Source organism: Nannospalax galili, unplaced genomic scaffold (genome assembly GCF_000622305.1).
Source record: "Nannospalax galili isolate Female #2095 unplaced genomic scaffold, S.galili_v1.0 scaffold513, whole genome shotgun sequence".
NCBI lineage: Eukaryota > Metazoa > Chordata > Mammalia > Rodentia > Spalacidae > Nannospalax > Nannospalax galili.
Window position 1 is genome coordinate 3,068,415 of NW_008334861.1, and position 1,581 is coordinate 3,069,995.

At 63.4% G+C, this 1,581-nt stretch overlaps 1 protein-coding gene across 1 annotated transcript in view; it reads left to right on the forward strand.

The window, feature by feature from the left end:
- The first annotated feature begins 6 nt into the window (after positions 1–6).
- Slc6a8 (solute carrier family 6 member 8) overlaps positions 7–1,581 on the forward strand; it is a 9,237-nt gene continuing 7,662 nt past the window's right edge. Inside the window, exon 1 of the mRNA XM_008829535.2 lies at positions 7–328. Coding sequence (XP_008827757.1) covers positions 67–328 — 262 coding nt within the window. The 5' untranslated portion in view covers positions 7–66. The remainder of the gene's footprint in view (positions 329–1,581) is intronic.

Sequence of the window (1,581 nt, forward strand, 5' to 3'; positions counted from 1 at the left end):
CCCCTTGCCCGCCCGCCCCCCTCGAGGCGCCGCGACCCCCTGCCCGGCCTCGCGGCCCCAGGGGCCATGGCGAAGAAGAGCGCCGAGAACGGTATCTACAGCGTGTCTGGAGACGAGAAGAAGGGTCCCCTCATCGCGCCCGGGCCCGACGGGGCCCCGGCGAAGGGCGATGGCCCCGCGGGCCTGGGGGCGCAGGGCAGCCGCCTCGCGGTGCCGCCGCGAGAGACCTGGACGCGCCAGATGGACTTCATCATGTCGTGCGTGGGCTTCGCCGTGGGCCTGGGCAACGTGTGGCGCTTCCCTTACCTGTGCTACAAGAACGGCGGAGGTGAGCGCCCCCACCCCTGAGCATCCTGGCATCTCATCAGGGGTCGGTCCCCTCCCCCAGCCTACCACCGGCCCACCCAAAGCAGTGGGGCGAAGTCCAGAGGGTGGGGAGGCCCGCCTAGGGCGCGTGGGGGCCAGGGTGTCCCCTCACCAACCAGGCGCTCGGTGACCCAGCGCGGCGGCCTGCACCCCCCTTACCAGTCATGTGCCTGGCAGTGTGGGGGGAGGCAACCAGGGAGAGCTTCCTGCTGAACTGAGGGGCTGCCTGGACTTCTAGCCCGGACAGGGAATGATTGGTCACTGAGGTGGGAAGAGAAGGCCTGCCCCCATTTGCGGGGGCGGGGGGGAGCTCCAGGAGGTGAGGAGCCCTGGCTGCCCCCATGGGTCAGGCACACAAGTGGCACATTGTGTGGGCCCCCCACGTGTGCACACAGGAATACACACACACACACAATGGGCCACTCTGTCCCTCCCCCATGCTCTCCCCTCCCCTCTCCTCCCTTCTCTTTCCCTTCCCTTCCCTTCCCTTCCCTTCCCTTCCCTTCCCTTCCCTTCTCTTCCCTTCTTTCCTCTCCCCTCCCCTCTGGCTCAGGCCTGGAAGACTGGGTGCTTGAGCCAGGGTTGGGAAGCCTGAGGCCTGGCCCGCCTGGCACCACCATTGGACACGCTGCGTGCACATCCCATGCCCAGTTGCCGAAGCCCAGCTTAGCAACAGCGATGGGCATGCATGTGTCTTGTGATTGCAAAGCAGCACTGGGTTGCTGGAAAGCTGAAACAGCCAGGTGATGGGTGGGAAACTGAGTCCTGGAGGGAAGGCCTCTGTCCAAGGTCACACAAGGATGCTGGGAGCAGGAGGCTAGCAAACTGCAGTCAACTCTGTGGCTCAGTAGCAAAGGCAGCTGAACCAGGGATAAGAGTAGGGGTCCTAGAGAACAGTAGGGTGAAGTAGGCCAGAGCCACTGCTGCTCAGCTCTTCCCCCCTTCCTTCTATCCCCACCTAATTACTGGGGGGATCCTGGTTCTGGCCCAGTCCTGCCTGCCTCAGTCCCTTTCCTTGATCTGTCTGCCTCAGTCCTACACCAAACACCGATATAAGCAGAGGATTGCCATCCACCCAGCCTCCTCCTGGAACCTTCATGAGTGCAAAGTACAGGGCAGTTGGGCTCACTGACTTTAGACAAGCCCCCAGACTTGAACACCCAGCCTGGCCTACACACACACACACACACACACACACACACACACACACACACA